The sequence below is a fragment of the Lactuca sativa genome, chromosome 6, assembly GCF_002870075.4.
Source record: "Lactuca sativa cultivar Salinas chromosome 6, Lsat_Salinas_v11, whole genome shotgun sequence".
Lineage (NCBI taxonomy): Eukaryota > Viridiplantae > Streptophyta > Magnoliopsida > Asterales > Asteraceae > Lactuca > Lactuca sativa.
In genome coordinates, this window is record NC_056628.2 from 93189987 (window position 1) to 93214198 (window position 24212).

At 35.3% G+C, this 24212-nt stretch overlaps 3 protein-coding genes and 2 pseudogenes across 3 annotated transcripts; 1 reads left to right on the forward strand and 4 right to left on the reverse strand.

Annotated features, from left to right (window-relative positions):
• Window positions 1-234: 234 nt before the first annotated feature.
• On the reverse strand, window positions 235-885 carry LOC122194844 (DNA-directed RNA polymerase subunit alpha-like). The gene is given in 1 exon segment (XM_042896117.2): window positions 235-885. A coding segment is annotated over 1 exon segment (651 nt).
• Window positions 886-974: 89 nt separating this feature from the next.
• Window positions 975-1680, reverse strand: LOC122194722 (30S ribosomal protein S11, chloroplastic-like). The gene has a single exon (XM_042895820.2). The coding sequence runs from the start codon at window positions 1388-1390 to the stop codon at window positions 980-982; it is 411 nt and encodes a 136-aa protein (XP_042751754.2). The 5' UTR covers window positions 1391-1680; the 3' UTR covers window positions 975-979.
• An 868-nt stretch (window positions 1681-2548) lies between these two features.
• On the reverse strand, window positions 2549-3054 carry LOC111895952 (50S ribosomal protein L14, chloroplastic). Its single transcript, XM_023892007.2, has one exon. It carries the CDS (start codon window positions 3052-3054, stop codon window positions 2686-2688), a length of 369 nt encoding a protein of 122 aa, XP_023747775.2. The 3' UTR covers window positions 2549-2685.
• Window positions 3055-4874: 1820 nt separating this feature from the next.
• On the reverse strand, window positions 4875-6002 carry LOC111895953 (50S ribosomal protein L2, chloroplastic-like; annotated as a pseudogene).
• A 1391-nt stretch (window positions 6003-7393) lies between these two features.
• On the forward strand, window positions 7394-23661 carry LOC128126843 (protein Ycf2-like; annotated as a pseudogene).
• Window positions 23662-24212: the final 551 nt, after the last annotated feature.

Here is a 24212-nt window from a genome sequence, read left to right on the forward strand (position 1 = left end):
TCAATCGAATCTATGTTTGCAACCCAGGATTCTATTTTATCATCAATCCAGTCCCCGTTCACGTTTTTTCTTTTTCTTATCAATGAATAGATCTCTTTACTTGTATGACTTAGATGTCTTGTATTTCTCGAAAAAGTGATTCGATTGATGGGATTTGGTATGATACTTATGAGATCGATGATATCGATGAGATTTATATTCAAATATTTCTTCTTAGAGCGTATTGATTTGACCCTAGGCTTCATAAAGTGCTTCTTTAGGAGTTAAACTTCCATTTGTCCATATTTCGAGAAATATTATCTCTTTCTTACCATTTTCATAAGAATGAATACTATGATTCGCATTTCAAACCGGCATGAATACATGATCTATAGGATAACTTCCATCTTGAAAGGTATTTGGCGCTTTTATAAGATATTCACGATTCTTCTCTATCTGTAATCCAATAACCAACTCAATGGGTTCCGTCAAGCTAGCTATATGATGTGTATTATCGAGGATTTCTACATAAGGCGGTAAGATGATATCTTGAGCAGTTACATATCTGGGGCCCGTGACATAAATAGACGCCTCACAAGTTCCATAGAGATTACTTCTCAATACGATTTCTTTTAAATTCATTAAAATTTCATGTACTGATTCTTGAATACCCATTATGGTAGAATATTGGTGTGATATTTTCTCAGATTTTGCGCGTGTGATACATGTTCCTTCGATTTCTCCAAGCAAAGCTCTTCGCATAGCAATGCCTATTGTGTCTGCTTGACCTTTCATAAGCAAAGACAGAATAAAGCGCCCATAAAGAAGATGCTTACTGTCTGCTGCTGATTCAACACACTTCCACTGTAGTGTCCGAGTAGATACTGTTATTTTCTCTCGAACCATAATAATATTATTTGATCAGATTATTGAATCATTTATTTCTCTTGTTTCTCTTCCTTTGTTTCTCTTGCTATTGAAATATCTTCAATTTTTATTTCTACACACGTCTTTTTTTCGGAGGTCTACAGCCATTATGTGGCATAGGGGTTACATCCCGTACGAAAGTTAATAGTATACCACTTCTGCGAATAGCTCGTAATGTTGCGTCTCTTCCGAGACTAGGACCTTTAATCATGACTTCTGCTCGTTGCATACCTTGATCTACTACTGTACGAATAGCATGTTCTGATGCGGTTTGAGCAGCAAATGGCGTCCCTCTTTTTGTACCTCGGAAGCCTGAAGTACCGGGAGAGGACCAAGAAACCACTCGCCCCCGTACATTTGTAACAGTCACAATGGTATTATTGAAACTTGCTTGAATATGAATAACACCCTTTGGTATTTTACGTGTACTCTTACGTGAACCAATATGTCCACGTGACCCTTTTTTCGGTATAGCTTTTGCCATATTTTATCATCTCCTAAATTTGAGTCAGAGATATTTGGATATATCCATTTGATGTCAAAACAGATCCCCTTCTTATTTTTATATCGGGTCTTTAACAAGGCTGATTATCCTTGTCTTTGTTTATGTCTTGGGTTGGAACAAATTACTCTAATTCGTCCCCGACGACAGATTAGTCGACATTTTTCACAAATTTTACGAACAGAAGCTCTTCTTTTCATATTTCCCACTCCTTACTTTAATTTTGAATTTACTTTTTGGAAGAAAATAAGTGTCTTGAAATTTTCTATTTTGAATCGTATTCTTACGAAATAAATAGTGAAGTTGCAAAAACACCTAATCTTTTGAATCTTTGTTTCGGAGTCGATAAATTATACGAGATAAATTATACGACCTCTGGTTGAATCATAACGACTTACTTCAATTTTGACTCTATCTCCTGGCACTATACGTATAAAACTACGTCGGATCTTTCCTGAAACATAACCTAGAATCATATCTTCATTATCTAAACGAACCCAGAACATGCCGTTGGGAAGCGATTCAGTAATTAAACCTTCATGAATCCATTTTTGTTCTTTCATTACAGGTAAAACCCCATTGAAGTATCAACTAGTGGAGGAAGAACCCTATTAGACAACCCACCCCTTCTCTTTTCTTTTTCACAAATAAGAAGTTTCGTATTGAATTCGGATATTAGAAGGATTACCATATATAACACAAAATTTCTCCGCCTATTCTTTCTAGTGGAGCCTCTCGGTCTGTCATTATACCATTATACCCTGAGAGGTAGAAAGAATTACAATCCCCATCCCACCTAAAATTCTAGGAATTCTTTGATAGTTAGAATAGATTCGTAGACCAGGCCGTTTTAAATTTAAAAGATTTTTATAAGTCCTTTTCCTATTCCGTCTATGTCGTAGGGTTAAAACCAAAAAAGATTTGTTGTTTTCTTGATATTTTCTCACGTTTTCGATAAAACCCTCTCGTAAAAGTAATTTAACAATACTTTGGCTGATATTAGTTGATGCTACTCGAACCACGCTTTTTCTATTCATATCGGCATTTCGTATAGAGGTTATTATGTCAGCAATAGTATCACTACCCATGATTAATTAAAATTATTGGTGCCTCCAAATTTGGAAATAATCAACCTTTTTTTTTTTTTTACGTATTTGTTTATGAATATTAATTTTGAAAGGTATATACGTGACGCAAAATCTACTAAATGAATCTTAATATATTTCTTTTTTTTAAATACCCTACTATAACCATATCGTGCTCTGATTTTATAATACCTATAATACCTCAGGGGCTAATGAAACTATTTTAGTAAAATTGAACTGTCTCAATTCTCGGGAAATCGCACCAAAAACTCGCGTTCCTTTTGGATTTCCTTCTTGATCAATCACAACAGCGGCATTGTCATCATATCGTATTATCATACCGTTGTCACGTTTAAGTTCTTTACAAGTACGGACAATTACAGCTCTGACCACTTCTGATCTTTCTAGAGGCATGTTTGGAACTGCGTCTTTGATCACAGCAACAATAACATCCCCAATATGAGCATATCGGCGATTGCTAGCTCCTATGATTTGAATACACATCAATTCTCGAGCCCCGCTGTTACCTGCTACATTCAAATGGGTCTGTGGTTGAATCATATCATTTTTTTATCTGTTTTTTACAATACAAAGGTCGAAGAAAAAAAGAAATATTGTTTTTCCAAAAAAAGAAACACGCACCCACTATTTTTTTTACCCAAGGCCTATTTCTTTTTTATCCCGAAATGATGAATTGAGCTCGTATAGGCATTTTGGACGCTGCTATTGAAATAGCCCTTCTGGCTATATTTTCTGTTACTCCATCCATTTCATAAAGTATTCGACCTGGTTTAACAACAGCTACCCAATATTCGGGAGAGCCTTTACCTGAACCCATACGTGTTTATGCGGGTCTTACTGTAACTGGTTTATCTGGAAATATACAGACCCATATTTTTCCACTGCGACGTGCATTTCGTGTCATTGCTCGTCGACCTGCTTCTATTTTTCTAGAGGTGATCCAAGCGGGTTCAAGTGCCTGAAGAGCGTATTTCCCAAAACAAATGGCATTACCTCGATAAGATATTCCTTTCATTCTTCCTCTATATTGTTTACGGAATCTGGTTCTTTTGGGGTTATAGTTGATGGTTTATTTTGAATTCCATCTCTACTACAGAACTGGACGTGAGAGTTTCTTCTTATCCAGCTCCTCGCGAATAAAATGAATTCAAATTAATTCTATAGCCTTTTTCATTTCTTTGCGAAAAGAAACTCTATTTTTTAATTGGCCCGCTATAAATTCTGCAAGAATATTAGGGATGCCATAAGGCTTTTCAATTCATGTGATAGCAATGTTAAGTTTTCTATTTATAGAATAAAATTCTTTTTGTAAATTCATCTGTAATTCTTTGATTCCTCGGTGTCGGCTTTCAATTAAGATTTTTGGAGATCCCATATAGATTATGATTTGGATCAGGTTGATTCTTTTTTGAATCTCTATACGTGCAATTCCCTCGACACTAGAAGATGTTTTCATTTTTTTTTGTACATAATTCTTGATATAAGTTCTTATTTTTTATCTTCTTGCAGACCATCAGAATAATTTTTTGGTTGTGCGAACCAAAGGGAATGATGACCTTGGGTTGTATGAAGTCTGAAACCAATTGGATTTATTTTTTGTCCCATGTTCCCCCCTTACTATACATATCATAATACGACATAGTTGTATGCTTTTTTTTTCAACTTAGGTTTTTGTGACCATGTAATAGAGTCGGTATCTATATATTCATCTAAGGATATATCTTTCATTATAATAGTTATATTGCAGGTAGGTTTTTGTATCGCAAAACTACGCCCTCGAGCGCGAGGTTTTAATCTTTTCAGAATAGTACCTTCATTGACTTCATCTTTACTAATGACTAAATTTACTTCATTCGAACCCATATTGAAACTAGCATTTGCTACTGCAGAATAAACTAATTTAAAAATTGGATAATAGGCTCGATAAGGCATGAGTTCTAATATCATAAGTGTTTCTTCGTAGGAACGCCCACGAATTTGATCAATTACGATTCACGCTTTGTGAGCAGACAGGAACGTACCGAAAAGTGAACTCGGATAGCCCTAGGATCCACTTCCCAATTCTCCCCTTCAACACGGGTCTGGTCAGCATATACTTAATCAGGTCCGTTCGAGCAATTACCAACACTGTTGTGGAAAGGAAGTAGTGTCGGAGCTTGGTTGCTGCAAAGTAGAGCGATAAGCACATCTTCTCGATCGGCGAATAATTCTTCTTAGGGAAGACCCTGCTGAGATAATACACGGCCTGCTCCTGCCCTGAATCAGATCGAATTGGGGCATAGGGGATGATTGTAGATAGATATATGTTGACCTAAAGTGTATACTTCTGTTGTTCTCTTATTTCACATAAAGTTCGCCTCCTACTAATCAATGATAAATATCTATATATATTATTATACATAAACAAACGTTTTTTAACGATGCGATCTATTATCGCTTTTTGCATGGCCTCGGAAATTTAAAGTAGGTGCAAATTCTCCCAATTTGTGTCCTACCATACGATCTGTTATATAAATAGGTAAATGTTCCTTTCCATTATGGATAACAATAGTATGGCCGACCATTATGGGTATAATGGTAGATGTCCGGGACCAGTTTATTATTATTTCTTTTTCTACTTTTGTGTTAAGCTTATTTATTTTTTTTAATAAATTATTCTCTACGAACGGATTTTTTTAGTGAACGTGTCACAGCTTCCTCCTATTTTTTTGTTTTGTAAAGACGAAGAAAGAAATTCTATTTTCTCTCCTATTTACTACGACGACGAAGAATCAATTATCACTATATTTATTCCTTTTTCTACTTCTTTTTCCAAGTGCAGGATAACCCCAAGGGGATGTGGGTTGTTTTCTACCAATTGGGGCCCTCCCTTCACCATCCCCATGTGGATGGTCTACATGGTTCATAACTACTCCTCTTACTACAGGGTGCTTACCTAGCCAACGCTTAGATCCGGCTCTACCCAAACTTTTCTGGTTCACCCCAACATTCCCGACATGTCTGACTGTTGCTGAGCAGTTTTTGGAACAGACCTCCCCAGAAGGTAATTTTAATGTGGCAAATTTCCCTTCTTTTGCAATCAGTTTCGCTATAGCACCCGCTGCTCTAGCTAATTGTCCACCCTTTCCAAGTGTGATATCTATGTTATGTATGGCCATGCCTAAGGGCATATCGGTTGAAGTAGATTTTTCTTTTTTATCAATCAAACCCCTTTCCCAAACTGTACAAGCTTCTTCCAAAGCATACGGCTTTCTGGATGTAGATGGTGATATCTATACAGATGGATCTTATATATATGGTATAATGAAGTACCACATGGGTGGATATATAGGAATCAAAATCTGCCGAATCACTCGTGTTATGATCTTCTACATCCTAAGTCTTCCCGTTCCATCACCTGGTTTATGTTCTTAATGTAGCATTCAGACCGGATGACTCTATTAAATTACGTTGATACTTCCACATATTATGGGTAACGTAGGAGACATCTCTATTTTTTCCCCCGGGAATCTTTAGAATTACCACTGCTTAGCTTTCAATTCGCCTCTGACCATCAAATAAATGTGAATAATCTATCCTCTTTTCTTTGAAAGAAGGGGCGCTTCCAGTTCTGTCGGTGCTTGAAACAATTTTGTCTTCTCCATATTACTATATCTCTAGAGTCAATAATTTTATATGAGGAACTCCTGAACTCAATCACTTGCTGCCATTACTCTTCAGTTTTCTGTTGAGGTCTATCTTGTAGAGGTACTCAAATTGGATCAGTGATCGATTTCTAGGTTTCGTCGTAAACCTAATTGGTTACTTCCAATTACGTAAATCAATAGTTCAAACCGCACTCAAAGGTAGGGCATTTCCCATTTTTATAGGAACTTCTATACCAGAAACAATGGTATCTCTAATTATAGCCCCCCTGGGATGTAAAATATATCTCTTCTCACCATCCCTATGGTGTATGAGACAAATGTATGCATTTTGATTCGGGTCGTATTCTATGGTTACGATTCTACCATATATGTCTTTTTCATTCCGTCGAAAATTTATTTTATGGTATAGACGCTTATGACCTCCCCCTCTATGCCGTGCGGTAATGATTCCTCTGGCATTACGAACTTTACCATAATGATGTTGTCCATAGATCAAATTATTTCGTGGATTGGATTTCACTTTACTGTCTACGGCTCCATTGCGTGTGCTCGGGGTAAAAGTTTTGTATAGATGTATCACCATGCTATTAAGTATTTTGATTTAAGTTCTTTTCTTTCTAAGAGGTGGAATAGAATAACCCGGTTGAAGCGTAATGATCATACATCTGTAATGCATTGTCTATCCCATAATGGGTCCCATTCTTTTAGCCTTTCCCCGAAGTCGATGACTATTCATCGCGATTACCTTGACACCAAAGAAGAGTTCGACCCAATGCTTTATTTCTGTCCTAGTTGATCCTGATTCGACATTAGAAGTATATTGATTGTCCCCAATAACTGAATACTTTTGTTTGTAAATACTGCATACATGATTCTATCCATAAATCGATTTGATTCCCTATGAGTTCTAGTCTCAATAAGACTACTAATTCTAACTGTTCATATAGTATGATATGAATATACCACATCAATTTGTTATGTATGGATGATGATATTTCATTGATACCGATCTAATTCCAATAGACTTATTGGAGGGTCCCATTGGCATGCATCTAGTAGGAATTGAACCTACGAATTCGCCAATTATGAGTTGGGTGCTTTAACCATTCAGCCATGGATGCTTAGCGGGTCATAGTGAATGACCAGATTCCAATTCCAGTGGAATCTTTCAACTAAAGCAATGCGATGCTTAAATGGAATTCCTTTAGTTCTAATAAATCTGGTGGAATTTAATGACAGGACATGAATTCAAGTCCTAGATTTTAGAATTGAGAGAGATATTGAGAGAGATCAAGAACTCTCACTATTTCTTAGATTCCTGGACCCAATTCAATTCAGTGGGATCTTTCATTCACATTTTTTCCACGAAGAACGTTTTATAAAACTTTTTGACTCCCGAATTTGAAGTATCCTACTTAGTGGGTGTCACACCCCGAAAACCGAAGGCGGAAACGTTTCCGGGGTTGACTCCATGTTGAGTATCAAATCCAATGCACATAGTAAGTAAAGTAAAACAACCATTACATTGCATATAGAAAAGTTTACATTTGTTTCAAAAGTAAGTTGTACAGTTGTGATACATAGTATATATAAACAAAATGAGACAATTCTTCTGTGCACACCGTCTTCGAACAAAAGGCTCTTCGGGTACCTGTCTAACGCTGACCTGAGAATACAAGCAGTTTGAAAATCAGCATAACGCTGGTGAGTTCATAAGCGATTTTGTTTTGTGAAAAATGTACAAGTTTCCTTTCCGTTTTCTGAAAATGTTACAGACACCAAGAAAATCCCATATTTTCTTAAAAGGTTGGTTATTGATTCCCAAAACGTAACGTAAAATTGTACACTGAAAACATGTTTACTCTTATGAAATGTAAGTTATCTGGTTTGTTACACTTTTCTGGTTATGTACAAATGTTCCCAGGAAAATCCCATATTTTCCTGAATGTTGGTTACCAAATGTGAAAGATGTATTCTGAAAAGCTGGTTATCTTGTGAAATGTATTAGTTTTAACACGTATATAAAACTAATATTTACAAAGAAAATTAATTACTTTATTTATTATTACTATTATGTAAATCTCTATTATCCTAATTGCGAGTTCCATAACCATAAAATAGACTACATATGGCAATAAGTAGTCCACATCACCTTATGACTTTCGTCACCCTTGAACCATTTCGGTTCGGCTGTAGCTAGCAGCCAGGTGTGGGGTAGTCAGCCCCGTATAGATCTATACACTCAAGTCATGCTCCTTATCTAAGAGATTCTGGTTATGGGGGCGGTCCTCCACTCGCGTATCTCTGTGGATTGTTCACCGAGGACGTGTCTCCAATTATATAGGACTAACAAATTTACTAGTAATAATACGATAATCCTCCACTCGCGTATCTCTGTGGAGTGTTACCGAGGACAAAACAGTGTATAAAGCTTTATGTTCAAAGGCTCTAAAGTTATGCTTTTTAACTGATAAAAAAAATGTGGAAAACATTTGTGAAATAATAAACATAACAGCTTATAACTAATTTCACAAATAATGTATATGATTACCCTGCAAGTTTCAAACAGTTATCGGTTGTGATTATCAGTATTAAAAGCATATAAGTTTTGAAACAGAAACATGTAAAACAAGTTTTAAGTACAAGTAATCCCTTGTACTTTGCTTGTATTCCCCCCTGAAAACATTGAAAAACCATTGAAAAAGGGTAGGGGTAAAAACTCACCAGACAAGAAGACGTAACTGTTTCGGACACTAAACGTTGGTTCGGGGCTTGATTACATGCGAGGTTCCTATGTAATATGAAGTAATATCCAAATGTATCTAATTAGATTTAAAAATACTAATTAGATGGAATATTACACTCCAATGAGCTAAAACACTTCAAAACAAGTGTTTGGAGTGACCCGGGTGACATATACGGACGTGTAATGATGCATGGGACTTGAGAATTGAGTTTACTCTTCAAGAGTAAAATCCTTAGGGATTTTTCGGCCACATACAACATACACACATGAGTTCACGTCCGTGAACTCATGTTTGGGTATTTTGGAGTGCTAAATGGCTTGATTACTCATAGGAAATGATGGAATGGATTTTTCTAAAGCCTAGGAATGGATTGAAATTGCATGAATATCATTTATGGGAGTTCACGGCAGTAAACATGGAGTTTACAGCCATAAACTCCCTCCATGTTCAAAACTTAATTCATTTGGTGAGGCTAGGACAATCACATGTGATTCCAACTATTTTTCCAAGTCTTGGTATGACTTTTGGGCATCATTAGACACATTTTTATGAGTTTACGACCCTGGAACTATTTCTTGGGAAGCTTTGGACGTAAACTCCTAAATGGAGGGTGTTTGTCATGTTTAAGGTCCCCATTTTTAGATGATTCTAGGATTTATTCCAAGGCTATTGGTGGAGTTATATGGCTTTTAAACATGTTTAAATGAGTTTACTCCCGATGTATGAGGAGTTTACGGCCCAAGCTTGTTCCTTGGACGTAAACTCTTATTTTCTCCTCAAAATTCATGTTTAGGGTGTTCTAAGTCCGGATTTGTAAGCCATAAGGTCGTATCTAAGTCCAAATGTTGGTTTGGAGGGGTTAAATTGCTCAAAAACCCATGTTTTAGGTGTTTACGGCCCAAACATGCTCCTTGGCCATAAACACATGTTCCAGGTCCAAATTGATAGATTAAACACGAATTTGAAGGCCTAAGAGGTTAAACAACAAGTTTGGGATGTTACCTCAAAGATTTGGAGCCTTAATTCAATGTTTTGGACATTGAATCTTTGGTTGAGGAGAGAGGTTAGAGAGAGTAGTGAGATGAAGCAAAAGCTTCAAATGGAAGTTTAGAACACTTCAAATAGTGTTCGAGATTTGGACACGGTGGAATTCTACCTGATACCGGCATTAGACGGGGCTTTTGGTCGCACCCGACCAAGTTGCCGTAACCCGATACGGCTGATTTTGTAAATGTTCAGATTACTAATACAGGGTGTTAGAATAAGTTCTAATTGCACTAGGACGCCCATTAAGTCATTTTAGATAATTACAATTTAATGACTTAATTAAATGGCTAAATCGGAAACGAATTTGGAAACGACGATTGATTGATCGAAATGGATTACGAAAAGGGTTACAAGTAATGATATGAAATTTCGGGTTGTTACAATGGGTTTTGGCCATAAGAATATCCTATGTACTCATACAAACCCTAATGCTTGGATCTAGGTTTCTCTATTGTACATGCAATTCCTCCAAGACTTTAAATCCTAGATCTAGAATACAATTAATCATATTAACATAAGAATGGGGTTTAGATCTTACCTTGATTGTTATGTAGCAATAACAATCTCAAATCCTCCTTGTAATGACTTTAGAAAGCTTAGAGTCACAAATGTCACTCCTCTAATGGTTCACAAACACCAAGAGCAAGAGGATGAAGAAGAGAAGAGAAGAAGGCTGCCAAAAACGTGTGGAAACCCTAATTAACAAGTTCACCATGTTTTTGAGCCATAAGGGTCCTTTAAATAGAAAGGCTATTAGGGTTATCTTACAAGAAAACCCTAATTTGGATGCTTAAGCCCTAAGCAACCCATGGACTCCTTCCTTAACAAGCCTTGGAAATGGGTTTCCCCATAGAATTCGTCCAACCTTATTTTATAAGGTAATCCATAGCCCAATTGTAATTGTCTTATAATTACAATACAGTCCCTTAAGTTTAATTAATCTCTTTTAGTCACAAACTTAATTCTTATTAATTCTTGACTAATATTAATTAAACAATATGATTTCTTCTTTAATATATTATTCTCATAATATATTAATAAATCATATTTAATCCTTTCTCTCCAAAATTCATCCTATCAAGTTGCTTTGGTGAAGGCAACCCAAAAGGACCATGCACCATCGGGTCAAGTACATACCAAAATAGTTATGGACTTAGACACTAATCCAATAGTTTCCCACCTGGATAAGTCTAATAACTATTATGCGTATGACTTCAGATCCTGATCTGCAATCGTAGCTTTCCAAAGCCGCTGTCAATTATGATCTTATCAGATACGTGTGTCCTTTAGATAAGGGATCATATATTCCTCCATTCTAAATATCGTACATATATAAGACATGAATTCTAATCATTCTCTCTATACTATTTCCCGACTTCCAATTTATGACAACTGACAACAGACTACAATTGATCACATCAAATCAGTCCCGGCTTGGCCAAGCGCTTAGGTGCCATCACTAAATCATCGAGGGGCCCAAAGATATCGCTTTTATCCTACTTTGGATAAAAGGAACGGATAAACTTTGATTCAATGCTCGTTTGCACTCACTTACCGAATCACACACAACAATATGTTTTATAACAGCAAGTTACTGGTGCATTTGCATATTATCAATGTGCAACCGATTCGCAAGATACAACTCACACATCTCGGTTTCAAGAATATAAGATATTATCGTCTCACCAATCACTCGTGATAAAATCCATGAAGTGATCCAAGTGAGCGTGGGTTTAATCCAATGCTCAAATCATATTCATAAGCATTCATGAACGTTGCAACAAACATTTGCTTATGTCTAATACTCTTTAGACAATCCACATACGAATTCACGACAGTCTTCATTCATACCTACTTCCTACATATGAACGACTGTGGCCCGTTCGAATAATTTGACTGTTCTAAACCAATTAAATTATTCAAGAAGTCAAAACATGCAAAGTGAAACACAAGAATAATACTAATCCCATATGGCCTCAAACCTTTGAGTATAAATAAAACACCTTTTTATTTATCACCATATTGATTACTCATTATTTGTTGTTTCGGGTAATCAACTTCTTACTTGAATTATTACAACACTTGTACCATGCTCTTTAGCACGCACACAATGTTTACCAATGGTTCTTACTTTGTAAAATAGATCAAATAAACACATTTCCAATCATACTGATTTTACAACTCCCAATCCTTTTTACAAGTGTAAGAATATCAAATTCTTGTTGCTTATATAATATGCTAGATTCTAACATTTTATACAATGATCCTTTCGTATTGTCACAGCACAAAAGTCACAATGACTATTGCCAATGAAATTACAAAGTTCTCTATGATTGTTACAACACAATTCCATAGACGTGATGTCTCTCAGTCAAAGGACATTCCTTTGAACATCCTTTTGCATAAAATTTCTAATCTAGACATAGACTTTCAATATCCAACTCCCAATATGGAAACATTTCCATATTTTCCACATGACAACTCATTTTTAATAGAATCTTTTCTATTCATAATAATGTCGATATAGTCCATCCAATATCATACTTCCAACTTCTCACAAGCGACCAATCTTCATCGAACTTTGGATCGTCCTTTGATAGTTGTTTAATTATCTTAGTCAAGACCGATTCTTGTCCTTTTTCCTTCTTAATGTGCTAGACATTTGGAAAATTTTAGAATGGTCAAATATTATAGCATTTGCAATCGATCCTATACCCGAAGTGTATGGGACACGATGCATAATGTCTTACATAAAGATCTGATACTTTTTCAATCTTCTGCCATAATATTTTATGTGCTATGTTCTCACAATTCGAACTATGAATAGGAATGTTGTTATCATAATCGAAATTTAAGAATGCACTATGTATCCTTGACTAAATTTATTAACATACCACAACCTAAGCCTTTAGATTTGAAATAAAGCATAATATTCTCTCCCTTAATTATAGAAAAACAACTATTCAACCCTTACGACTTTGCAAAGTATGAATCTTATTTTCTATAATTAATATTGCTAACTTGCAATACTTGCCTTAATAATCATACAAGCATAACATTTATGCTCCCACTATCACGATGATTATTATAAACATAACACTTATGCTCCCACTAGCTTTGACATGTATTCAGAAACAACTTAACTTTCAGAAAAACAATACCTATTGAATTTCTTAAATTCATGTTTCTAATACCTAATGCTTTGATAATCCTTTATCTAAGCTTATACACCTTTCCCTTAGATATCTCATATGTGTGTCTAAACAATTCAGACTAATTACCAAATCTCACAATTCGAATCATGGAAAGGGATACCGTAACCATAATCGAATTCGAGAATCCAATTTTCACAATCACTATCTTCGTAAAATCTCTCTTAGTGAAAGCATTTCCTCACAGTCACTTTCATGAAGGAGGGAATCTTAGGACATTTAGATTTTAATGGTGTATGTGTTCCTATCCATGTGAATTTGTCAAAACCAAAGTCTACGACAAACTCAAACTCATATGGACCGAACCTTCTCAATCTTGATTTCTTGCCTTATGATAACACAAATGCCCACCATGTCTTCCAAGTAGTTAAGCAACTCACCCTTTCCTATCAATTTACTTTCAATTGATCAAGTTGCTTTCCTTTTATCCGGTCAAATGAGAACTCATAGAACTCACATGCATAATTAACTCGATTGGAATGACACAGAAACAACATGGTGTCAACACGATAAGTTGTAAACCTCAACTCGTGTGCTAGTGATGATCTATAAGGTTTATTCTTGATTAGTTCTTGAAACTTTTCGAGATCATTAAGACTCCCACTGACTCCTTGACATATAAGATTCTTTTGTCAATAAACATTTCTTGACAAACAAATATTCAAGAGTTAGTGTAGCTTTTACCAAGACAAAACATTTCATAAAATTGGTCCTAGTTGGTCTTTGTCTTATCCAAGACATCACAACTTTCCACATTTTATGAATGTCATAAACCTTCTTAAGACTTTTCATTCAATGTCACAATCTTAACTCTAAGACTTGTTTCTGGAACAAAGTATGATTGACTTCTTGATTTAACTATTTCTTCAATTCTCGATTCCTCTTTTCAGGCATACAATTGTACTAATACTCACTTAGAGGATCAATTGAGATATGGTTCTTAATCATTAAGACTTATCATAAAACATAATAAAAGGTACTCTCCCTTCTTCTTACAATAGAGAAACTTTTATCTTTCTGCCTACTTGATTCTTCTTATTCGTTCTGCTATTGATTTAAACCTTTTCAATCAATTCAGAATTACACTTAATCTTATAAGTATAATCATATTTACTAAACCTTTAGTAAATCTTGAAGAATATCTTTGTTACTCTTGTGGTCGACTTGATCAACACACAACTTTGTGTACTCGATCTCCTAGTCCTTCACTTGACACTTTGTCAACGAATTAGTCTAATTTCCAAATATGAAATTTCTCATTCATCATGCAACCAAGTTGCATGATTCCAAGTTTCTATCCAATTGAAACTTGGGTGATGAGAAATTCTCCCTATTTTGTAAATTCTCGACATTTCCACATAATTAAGAATCAAATCCATTATTGCTAATAATAGAAACTTTCAAAACATCAATTTTTTATACACTCCATTGCAAGGATAAATAAATAATATAAAATAAAATTTTTATTTTATTGCGGAAAAATTTGTCCTTACAATGCAATTCATTGAAAAACTATGCTAATACATATTTCATAGCAATCTAATTCTAACTCTAAGTAGTAGCTCAAGAATCTAATCTTCAAGTAATGCGACCGAAATCCATTTTTCACGGTTGGATTCTGATCACTTCTTCCCTTAAACTTTCTCTCTTTTCTTCGATCCTACAAAACGTCAATTGTAATCTTATCACATTATGTATTAAGAATATAGAATAGGAGCTTAAAAGAGTTAGTCAATGAATTTTACCTAAAGTAGAGCCATATGTTTTGACTCTCCCATCTCTTAGATCTCTTAGGTAAATAAGGAAGCTTCGTCTCCAATGCCCCTTCTCTTGGCAATAAAAGCAAATTGACTCTTTTGGAATAGCACATGGAACTACTTCAGACTTTGCCTTTCTCTTATGATCAAACTTTTCGATCATGGCATGCCTTTCGTTTCCATTGCCTATATCCATGGAAGTCTAGAAGGCAGATTCACCAATCATCTTTGCTTTTCCAGTGCGCCAAATCATTGTTGATTCAGCAGCAATAAGCATGTAGGTGAGATCTATAAGGGTCACGTTCTGGTTCAACATATAGTACTTTCTTAAGAATCCAGTCAACAGCCAGCTCCTCACAGACAACGGATCCTAACATTCTTAACGTATCAATGTGTGACTTCATCTCTAGGACGTGTGCACACACCGACTTTCCTTCTTCGTGTTTACTTGCCAAAAGGGCTTGAGTGAGCTTGAACATTTCAAGCCTTCAAACTTGTGGGTTAGGAGAATAATTGGAGGAGGTGGAGGAAGTGAAACATGATCTCTTGTTCCTGGATCGAATCGTGGAATATCATTTTCATGTGGAAAGCTTGTTCCACGGGATTTGGGAACACCATAGTTGTCATACTTTGACGGGAGAAAACAAATTCAAGTTAGTTGATTGATTGAGTCCTTAATAAATCACCCAAATGAGATATTAAGGCTAGGACCCAACACAATACGCTACAACCTAGAAAAGGGATGCCGTAATCTAGTTGCAGAATATTTGAAGGTAGGGAAATGACGATTTACCAATTTCCACCATGAAAAACGAAAAAGAAATTTAAGTTTTAAATCTATGAAAACTCTTAGACCCTTTGAGATTCATTGAACTTTTCAATGGCATGTTTAAATCTCGATAAGCCCCTCTCGTTTGTGACTGGGATACCGAGGATCACAAAGCGGGTGTGAATAACCATGCAAACTTACATGGTGCCCCCACATGTTACAGTCACCTATTTGATGTGCCGGTAAACCACACACGCTCCACCGAACTATGACAAATATTGAGTCACCCTTTGCTACCTTTGCTTAGAACCATTTAGTGTGCCGGTAAACCACACACGCTCCACTAACATCTTTGCAAGGGTACAAAGTGTAATTTCATGGAATTACATCAATTCACTTTTGCCTAAAGTAACTAAGATTGGGAATTTGTAAAACAATTAGTTACTTTTGTACTTCATTATACTTATAATGGAAGGTTATGTCCTATCCTACCCGTTCGGCTAACGACCCTCCACTAGTCAAGAGTGCGGTGGGTAAGAGTGGATACCCATTCAATCGCCATTTTATAGGCAATTTCCTTAAACACCCCTTATAGACCAGCTTCGTGAATGAGGCCTACTAACGGTAAGACTGACTTTTACTCATACATATATATAATGTTAGACTTCTAATGTTATATATAGTATAGGGTGTATTATAAACTTTTAAAATACTAGGTGGTCAATATTAACAATTATACTTTTAATTCAATTAAATTGTGAACCAAAACTTTATGGATTTATTAAATCTCTTTTAATTATACACCTTAATTAATTAATAAAACCATAAGGGTATGATTTGAACTTTTCAAAAACAATACTAGGTTTTTAGAATTTAACATTCCTAAATTAAACCTCTAATCAACTTTTAAATTCCAAAACTTGAGGGCAAGTTTTGAAACATTTCAAAACATTAGGGTTTCAACTATTAAAATTTCAAAACAAAACTTGTGAGTTCAAATTTAAACTATAAAACCTAAAGCGGAAAATTGAAACTTTTCATAACACAAGGAACAAATAAAAAATAATATAAATTAAACAATTAATTTTATCATTATCTATATTTGACCTAATTTCAATTTCTTGCAAAATAAGTTACCCAATTAATACAAATAATCAACTTTAATCATATAAAGAAGTTATTATCTAATTAATTGGTAATTATCTTTTGTTTAATCAAGGATATACTCATAAATATGTATAAAATCGGATTTTAATGGCCTAAAACAGATAAGGCAAGTATCCATGAGTAAAACAGTAAGAAATCCCGAAATCCCCTCTTTCTGACGCTCGAACTCGCCGAGTAGGGGCCTACTCGTCGAGTCCACAATGGGACTCGCCGAGTTCATCAGGCAGGTGGGTTAAAATTCGATTTTGCAGCTTGAACAAACACATAAGGCATCAATACAATAGAAACCAATCAAGGCTCTGATACCACTGATGGGTTTTGTCCATAAGAACATCCTATGTGCTTATACAAACCCTAATGCTTGGATCTAGGTTTCTCTATTGTACATGCAATTCATCCAAGACTTTAAACCCTAGATCTAGAATACAATTAATCATATTAACATAAGAATGGGGTTTAGATCTTACCTTGATTGTTATGTAGCAATAACAATCTCAAATCCTCCTTGTAATGACTTTAGAAAGCTTAGAGTCACAAATGTCACTCCTCTAATGGTTCACCAACACCAAGAGCAAGAGGATGAAGAAGAGAAGAGAAGAAGGCTGCCAAAAACGTGTGGAAACCCTAATCAACAAGTTCACCACGTTTTTGAGCCATAAGGGTCCTTTAAATAGAGAGGCTATTAGGGTTATCTAACAAGGAAACCCTAATTTGGATGCTTAAGCCCTAAGCAACCCATGGAATCCTTCCTTAACAAGCCTTGGACGATTTTTAATGGGTTTCCCCATAGAATTCGTCCAACCTTATTTTATAAGGTAATCCATAGCCCAATTGAAATTATCTTATAACTACAATTCCAGTCCCTTAAGTTTAATTAATCTCTTTTAGTCACAAACTTAATTCTTATTAATTCTTGACTAATATTAATTAAACAACATGATTTATCCTTTAATATATTATTCTTATAATATATTAATAAATCATATTTAATCCTTTCTCTCCATAATTCATCCTATCAAGTTGCTTTGGTGAAGGTAACCCAAAAGGACCATGCACCATCGGGTCAAGTACATACCAAAATAGTTATGTACTTAGACACTAATCCAACACTACTTTCACACAATTCATAGGGTTCAACAAGCAATCGATATTTCACGATCAAGGGTGTAATACTCTTTGGAGTAGCGGTCCTTATATATCGTATTAACAATAGAAATATAGTCGAAAGAAAAAATCTCTATTTGATAGGGCTTCTTCCTATACCTATGAATTCCATTGGACCCAGAAATGATACATTGGAAGAATCCGTTGGGTCTTCCAATATCAATAGGTTGATTGTTTCGCCCCTGTATCTTCCAAAAGGAAAAAAGGTCTATGAGAGTTCTTTCTTGAATCCGAAAGAGAGTACTTGGGTTCTCCTAATCACTAAAAAGTGTAGCATGCCTGAATCTAACTAGGGTTCGCGGTGGTGCAGGGACTGGATCGAAAAAGAGGGATTCTAGTTGTAAGATATCTAATGAAACCGTCGCTGTATTTGAGATCTTATTCAAAGAGAAAGATCTCAAATATCTGGAGTTTTTCTTTGTATATTATAGGGATGATCCGATCCGCAAGGACCATGATTGGGAATTGTTTGATCGTCTTTCTCTGAGGAAGAGGCCAAATAGAATCCACTTGAATTCGGGACCACTATTCGAAATCTTAGTGAAACACTGGATTTGTTATCTCATGTCTGCTTTTCGTGAAAAAATATCAATTGAAGTGTAGGGTTTTTTCAAACAACAAGGAGCTGGGTCAACTATTAAATCAAATGATATTGAGCATGTTTCCCATCTCTTCTCGAGAAACAAGTCGGCTATTTCTTTGCAAAATTGTGCTCAGTTTCATATGTGGCAATTCCACCAACATCTCTTCGTTAGTTGGGGGTAGAATCCGCCCGAATCGGATCTTATGAAGAACGTATCGAGAGAGAATTTGATTTGGTTAGACAATGTGTGGTTGGTAAACAAGGATCAGTTTTTTCGCAAGGTACGAAATGTATCGTCAAATATTCAATATGATTCAACAAGATCTAGTTTCGTTCAAGTAAGGGATTCTAGCCAATTGAAAGGATCTTCTGATCAATCCAGAGATCATTTTGATTCCATTAGTAATGAGGATTCGGAATATCACACATTGATCAATCAAAGAGAGATTCAACAACTGAAAGAAAGATCGATTCTTTGGGATCCTTCCTTTCTTCAAACGGAAGGAACAAAGATAGAATCAAACCAATTCCCGAAACGCCTTTCTGGATATTCCTCAATGTCCCGGCTATTCACGGAACGTGAGAAGCAGATGATTAATCATCTGCTTCCTGAAGAAATCGAAGAATTTCTTGGGAATCCTACAAGATCCGTTCGTTCTTTTTTCTCTGACAGATGGTCAGAATTTCGTCTGGGTTCGAATCCTACTGAGAGGTCCACAAGAGATCATAAATTATTGAAGAAACAACAAGATCTTTCTTGTCTCAGGCGATCAAAAAATAAAGAAATGGTTAATCTATTCAACATAATTACGTAGTTACAAAATACCGTGTCAATTCATCCTATTTCATCAAATTCGGGATGTGATATGGTTCCGAAGGATGAACCGGATATGGACAGTTCCAACAAGATTTCATTCTTGAACAAAAATCCATTTTTTGATTTATTTCATCTATTCCATGACCGGAACAGGGGAGGATACACGATACACCACGATTTTGAATTAGAAGAGAGATTTCAAGAACTGAAAGATTTATTCACTCTATCAATAACCGAGCCGGATCTGGTGTATCATAAGAGATTGGATCCAAAAAAAACTCTTGAATGGGGTATTCAACTCTAGGTATGAATGGAGAACGACATCTTTATTGGTTTTATTGGTTCTACTTCCTATTTTTTATGAGGAGAATGAATCTTTTTATCGAAGGATCAAAAAAATAAAGGGTACGGATCTCCTGCGGGAATGATTTGGAAGAGCCAAAACCAAAAATAATGGTATTTGCTAGCAACAACATAATGGAGCCAGCCAATCAATATAGATTGATCCGAAATCTGATTCAAATCCAACATAGCACCCATAGGTACATAAGAAATGTATTCAATCGATTTTTTTTAATGAATAGATCCGATCGCATCTTCAAATATGGAATTCAAAGGGATCAAATAGGAAAGGATACTCTGAATCATAGAACTCTAATGAAATATATGATGAACCAACATTTATCGAATTTGAAAAAGAGTCAGAAGAGATGGTTTGATCCTCTTATTTTTTTTCTCGAACCAAGAAATCCATGAATCGGGATCCTGATGCATATAGATACAAATGGTCCACTGGGAGCAAGAATTTCCAGGAACATATTGTTTCTGAGCAGAAGATCCGTTTTCAAGTAGTGTTCGATCGATTACGTATTAATCAATATTCGATTAATTGGTCTGAGGTTATCGACAAAAAAGATTTGTATAAGCCACTTCGATTCTTTTTGTCCAAATAGCTTCTTTTTTGTCTAACTCACTTCCTTTTTTGTTTGTCAGTTTCGGAAATATCCCCATTCATAGGTCTGAGATCTACATCTATGAATTGAAAGGTCCGAATGATCCACAATTTTTAGAATCAATAGGTCTTCAAATCGTTCATTTGATAAAATTGAAACCCTTCTTATTGGATGATCATGAGACTTGCCAAAAATCTAAATTCTTGATCAATGGAGGAACAATACCACCATTTTTGTTCAATAAGATACCAAATTGGATGATTGACTCATTCCATACTAGAAATAATCGCAGGAAATCCTTTGATAACACGGATTCCTATTTCTCAGTGATATTCCACGATCAATACAATTGGTTGAATCCCGTGAAATCATTTCATAGAAGTTCATTGAGATCTTCTTTTTATAAAGCAAATCAACTTTGATTATTGAATAATCCACATCATTTCTGCTTCTATTATCACAAAAGATTCCCCTTTTATGTGGAAAAGGCTCATATCAATAATTATGATTTTACGTATGGACAATTCCTCAATATCTTGTTCATTCGCAAAAAAATATTTTCTTTGTGCGTCGGTAAAAAAACATGCTTTTTGGGGGAGACATACTATTTCAGTAATCGAGTCACAGGTATCTAACATATTCATACCTAAGGCTTTTCCACGAAGTGGTGAGGAAACGTATAACTTGTACAAATCTTTCCATTTTCCAAGTCGATCCAATCCATTCGTTCGTAGAGTTATTTACTCGATCGCAGACATTTCTGGAACACCTCTAACAGAGGGACAAATAGTCAATTTTGAATGAACTTATTGTCAACCTCTTTCAGATATGAATCTATCTGATTCAGAAGGGAAGAACTTGTATCAGTATCTCAATTTCAATTCAAACATGGGTTTGATTCACACTCCATGTTATGAGAAATATTTACCATCCGAAAAGAGGAAAAAACGGAGTCTTTGTCTAAAGAAATGCGTTAAGAAAGGGCAGATGTATAGAACTTTTCAACGAGATAATGCTTATTCAACTCTCTCAAAATGGAATCTATTCCAAACATATATGCCATGGTTCCTTACTTCGACAGGGTACAGATATCTAAAGTTTTTATTTTTAGATACTTTTTCAGACTTATTGCCGATACTAAGTAGCAGTCAAAAATTTGTATCCATTTTTCATGATATTATGCATGGATCAAATATATCATGGCGAATTCTTCAGAAAAAATTATGTCATCCACAAAGGAATCTAATAAGTGAGATTTCGAGTAAGTGTTTGCATAATCTTCTTTTGTCCAAAGAAATGATTCATCGAAATAATGAGTCACCATTGATATCGATACATCTGACAAATGTTCGGGGGTTCCTCTATGCAATCCTTTTCCTTCTTCTTGTTGCTGCATATCTCACTTGTACACGTCTTCTCTTTGTTTTCGGGGCCTCTAGTGAGTTATAGACAGAGTTCGAAAAGGTCAAATCTTTGAAGATTCCATCATCTATGATTGAGTTGCGAAAACTTCTGGATAGGTATTCTACATCTGAACCGAATTCTTTCTTGTTAAAGAATCTATTTCTAGTTGCTTTGAAACAATTAGGAGATTCTCTAGGTGGCAACATGCTATTGGGTGGTGGTCCCGCTTATAGGGTCAAATCAATACGCTCTAAGAATAAATATTTGAATATAAATCTCATCGATATCATCGATCTCATAAGTATCATATCAAATCCCATCAATCGAATCACTTTTTCGAGAAATACGAGACATCTAAGTCATACAAGTAAAGAGATCTATTCATTGATAAGAAAAAGAAAAAACGTGAACGGGGACTGGATTGATGATAAAATAGAATCCTGGGTTGCAAACAACGATTCGATTGATGATGAAAAAAGAGAATTCTTGGTTCAGTTCTCCACCTTAACGACAGAAAAAGGATTGATCAAATTTTATTGAGTCTGACTCATAGTGATCATTTCTCAAAGAATGACTCTGGTTATCAAATGATTGAACAACCGGGAGCAATTTACTTACGATACTTAGTTGACGTTCATAAAAAGTATCTAATGAATTATGAGTTCAATACATCCTCTTTAGTAGAAAGACGGATATTCCTTGCTCATTATCAGACAATCACTTATTCACAAACTTCGTGTGGGGCTAATAATTTGCATTTCCCATCTCATGGAAAACCCTTTTCGCTCTGCTTAGCCTTATCCCTCTCTAGGGGTACTTTACTAATAGGTTCTATAGGAACTGGAAGATCTTATATGGTCAAATACCTAGCGAAAAACTCATATTTTCCTTTCATTATGGTATTTCTGAACAAGTCCCTGGATAACAAGTCTCAAGGTTTTGATAATATTGATGTTGTTGCTAGTGACGATAGTGATGCTAGTGACAATATTGATGCTTGTGACGATATCCTTGATATGGAGCTGGAACTGCTAACTAGCATGAATGCGCTAACTATGGATATGATGCCTGAAGATGAAGACCTACTTTATATCACCTTTCAATTCGAATTAGCAAAAGCAATGTCTCCTTGCATAATATGGATTCCAAACATTCATGATCTGGATGTGAATGAGTCGAATTACTTGTCCCCAGGTCTATTAGTGAACCTTCTCTCCAGGGATTATGAAACTAGAAATATTCTTGTTATTGCTTCGACTCATATTCCCCAAAAAGTGGATCCCGCTCTAATAGCTCCGAATAAATTAAATACGTGCATTAAGATACGTAGGCTTCTTATTCCACAACAACGAAAGCACTTTTTCACTCTTTCATATACTAGGGGATTTCATTTGGATAAGAAAATGTTCCATACTAATGGATTCGCGTCCATAACCATGGGTTCCAATGCACGAGATCTTGTAGCACTTACCAATGAGGCCCTATCGATTAGTATTACACAGAATAAATCAATTATAGATACTAATAGAATTAGATCCGCTCTTCATAGACAAATTTGGGATTTGCGATCACAAGTAAGATTGGTCCAGGATCATGGGATCCTTTTCTATAAGATAGGAAGGGCTGTAGCACAAAATGTACTTTTAAGTAATTGCCCAATAGATCCTATATCTATCTATATGAAAAAGAAATCATGTAATGAAGTGGATTATTATTTGTGCAATTGGTACTTTGAACTTGGAACGAGCATGAAGAAATTAACGATACTTCTTTATCTTTTGAGTTGTTCTGCCGGATCAACTAACTATTGCTCTTATCCAAATTCTCTTGTTTTCATATCAATCTTGCCGAGTATTCTCTCTAAAGAAAAGGGATTCTAAATATAATTCTCATTTTTTTTATGAATATGTCCATTTGTCTCTTTTTATTAGTGGTTTATAATAGAACAAGTAGTAAGATGTAAGAGAATGTCTAGGAATTTTCATCTCAAGATTTAGAATATATGGGTCTTATTATATTCCTTTTATTAGAATCCAATCCCGATGGAGGATTTTCTATTCATTGAATATTGAAAGAGAAGACTAGGTCTAAGTAAGGTATACAAAGGAAAGCATATTTTACGTTTTAGCAAAGATATTCGCTTTTCAAACTTTATATTGTGCACAAATAGCGCACAACACCAACGTAAATTACTATTAGATTTGATTGGGGTTGGGTTAGGTTGGAGTTTTTAACCAGACTCGTGTCATGATACAAAATTCCATAGAATTGGGTATACCAAACGAAGGGTACTATAATTAACTCGTTGATTTTGGACAGGAAAAGATGAAAATTGCAGATGAATTTTCCTACGAAGAGTATAGAACAAAAGTTGGTTTGTTTATCCACAACTGGAAAAAGATCGATTGGGTCCATTGAAATGAAATGTGTT